The sequence below is a fragment of the Trypanosoma grayi genome (assembly GCF_000691245.1).
Source record: "Trypanosoma grayi strain ANR4 Tgr_620_V1, whole genome shotgun sequence".
NCBI classification, from domain to species: Eukaryota; Euglenozoa; class Kinetoplastea; order Trypanosomatida; family Trypanosomatidae; genus Trypanosoma; species Trypanosoma grayi.
Window position 1 is genome coordinate 8,019 of NW_008826239.1, and position 2,438 is coordinate 10,456.

The following is a 2,438-nucleotide window of genomic DNA, read 5'->3' on the forward strand; positions in this document are numbered from 1 at the left end:
GACGTTGTGAATGCCCGCACAGCCTTACAGACCTCGACCACTGAGGGAAGCATCTGTGGTTGTTGCTGTTGCTGCAGCTTGGACATCAACAGAGCGAGGGTCATCAAAGCACGGAACTGATCCCCCACATCTCCTTCCATGCGTTTGAGGAAACGGGGAGCATTTTCAAAGAGGTAGCACAGCAGCGCTTGCTCTGTGTCACAGGGTGCAAACGCGCCCGGGTGCAGAGCCGCCAGCGCCAAGGCACAGCTGAAGGCGTTGGTCATCACATGTGTGCAGCCACGTGTGTGCGTGGCGGCTAGCGTCTGCCGAAGTGTGTCCACCAACGCGCTCAGTTCCTGAGCCGAAACGGAGTCGCGGAAAACCGTCACTGCCTCCCCTGTAGCTTCACCAAACGCAAGGCGGTAGAAGGTCTGCGCAAGGCAAAGAAATGCGTTGCTGAGGGCCTTTTCGGCAGCTGGTGCACGCGTCGCCTCGTGCATGCAGACACGATACACCCGCCACCAAGTGACGGCATCGTCGCAGAATCGCCCCACGCCGCACAGAAACGCCAAGCAGGAGCGCCGCAGCTCAACCTCCACCGGCTGCTGCTCCATCAGCTGCAGGCAAAGCCGCACCACCACTGCGTGGTGGGGACGGCATGTGTCGCCCAGAAGCAGCTCACGCAGCAGCGCCCTGCCACGCACGGCCGCCTCGGTGTGGCAAAGCGCGTCACGCTCACTCAGAACGGCATCACAGCAGCCGTCCAGCATGTCGAAGAGAAGTGTCACTACGTCGCTGCCGTACACTGACAGCGGAGATGAGGCGGGTACACCATTGCAGCAGCTCTCCAGTAGCACGGCGGCTAACGCCACCAGCGACGACAGCGTCTGCGACACGAGGGTGCCATTGGTGCAGACAACGACATCCACCAGCGCATTCAGCAGCGAGACAAGCTCCACCGCGTCGCAGAAGCCGGCGCTGCACAGCGCGCCCGCAAGAAATCCGCTACCAAGCTGCTGCCCGTGCGCCACGAGCACCACCATGGCGCGCAGCACCGTAGCATCGTCAAGAAGAGGCGGCTGATCCAACGCCAACGGGAAAACGCGTGAGATGCTGCGGTACATCATGGTGCGCGCGCCCAACTGCAGCGACGGAAATACCGCCAGCAGCTGCTGGAAGGTGGATGAGATGCAAACACTATCCTTCACACTGCCGCTCCTGCGACACTCCTCCAGCGTAGCGAGCACGACGACGCTGATGGAATTGATGGCCTCCACCTGCACCTTCTTGTTGGCGTCGTTGACAACGACGTCCACAAGCAGCTGCAGAATGCACGGCGCAGTGATCGCCTCCGCTGTTGCGGCCAGCGGTCGTGCACCCGCCGCCATGCACCCACCGAGGATGCGCGCTACACAACGAACAGCTTGGTAGCGGAGGTAGTACGGCGACGAGCTTGCCGCAGAAAGGACCGCCCAGCAGCTCTGCGCCACGCTCCACACCAGGCTAGTGTCAAGGTCGTCAAATAATTCCTCTACCACTTCAGTGAAGAGGAACAAAGCGGCCTCTACCATCTGCGGCGATTCAGCACGTGCGTGGGGCGCAGGAGACAAGACAGACGCCAAGAGCGGCACGAAGTGGACGAGGAGATCCTCACGACAGGTGCAGCTCATGACGTCGAGCAGTGAAGTCAAGGCCTGCCGCAGCGTTGTGGCGGTCTCGCTGGCATCACCCACTTCACTGCTGCCATACTCATCGTCATCATCATCAACATTGTCGTTATCATCACCATCGTCACTGAGTGCAGATGCTACACGCTGGTTGTGGACGTGACCCCGCACTGCGGCCGAATCGTCCGGCACGTGTGCTGTGTGCTCCATGTTGGACTCGCCCAGCAGCGACGATGGCGGCAGTACACTACAGCGAAGAATGGTGGCTGAGACTTCCGCAGCCGACCCCGAGAGCACCTTAGACCCGCCTGCCGTATGCTGCGCCAGCGTGGTGATGAAGTCGAGAGAGAGAGTAATGTGCTGCTCGTCACCTGCGTCCATGCAGCGGAGGACGCACGGTAGCGCAGCAGCAGCGGCACGCTCTGTGGCAGCACCCCCGAACGCATCCCACTGCAGCACCGCATTCATGTAGCGCATCACGGCTGATAGGAGAACGCAGGAATCGACCGAGCGGTTATCCAACCGAACGATAAGCGCACAACACGCCTCGTGTACCGACGCGACGTGGCTGCGAAAGTCGTGATGGGGAGGACACACGTCCAGTTCGCCCGCGGCTACTGCATCAACCTCTGAGACCTCGTCGGTGCTGCACTCGTCCGGCGAGAGAACCTCCTCTGTGAAGCTGCATGCCACACCCTCAAGCACTGACGCGACAGCCGACGTGGCGGGGGATGTGCTCTGCAGGAGGAGTGTGGAGGCGTGCACCAGGTGGGTAAGGACCCCACTCAA

The 2,438-nt window shown here is 61.3% G+C and overlaps 1 protein-coding gene across 1 annotated transcript in view; it reads right to left on the minus strand.

The window, feature by feature from the left end:
- DQ04_06201040 (hypothetical protein) overlaps nucleotides 1-2,126 on the minus strand; it is a gene marked incomplete at both ends in the record, with an annotated part of 2,370 nt that extends 244 nt beyond the window's left edge. The window contains one exon of the mRNA XM_009314588.1: nucleotides 1-2,126. This exon is cut by the window's left edge and continues 244 nt beyond it. Coding sequence (XP_009312863.1) covers nucleotides 1-2,126 — 2,126 coding nt within the window.
- Between the last annotated feature and the right edge of the window lie 312 nt (nucleotides 2,127-2,438).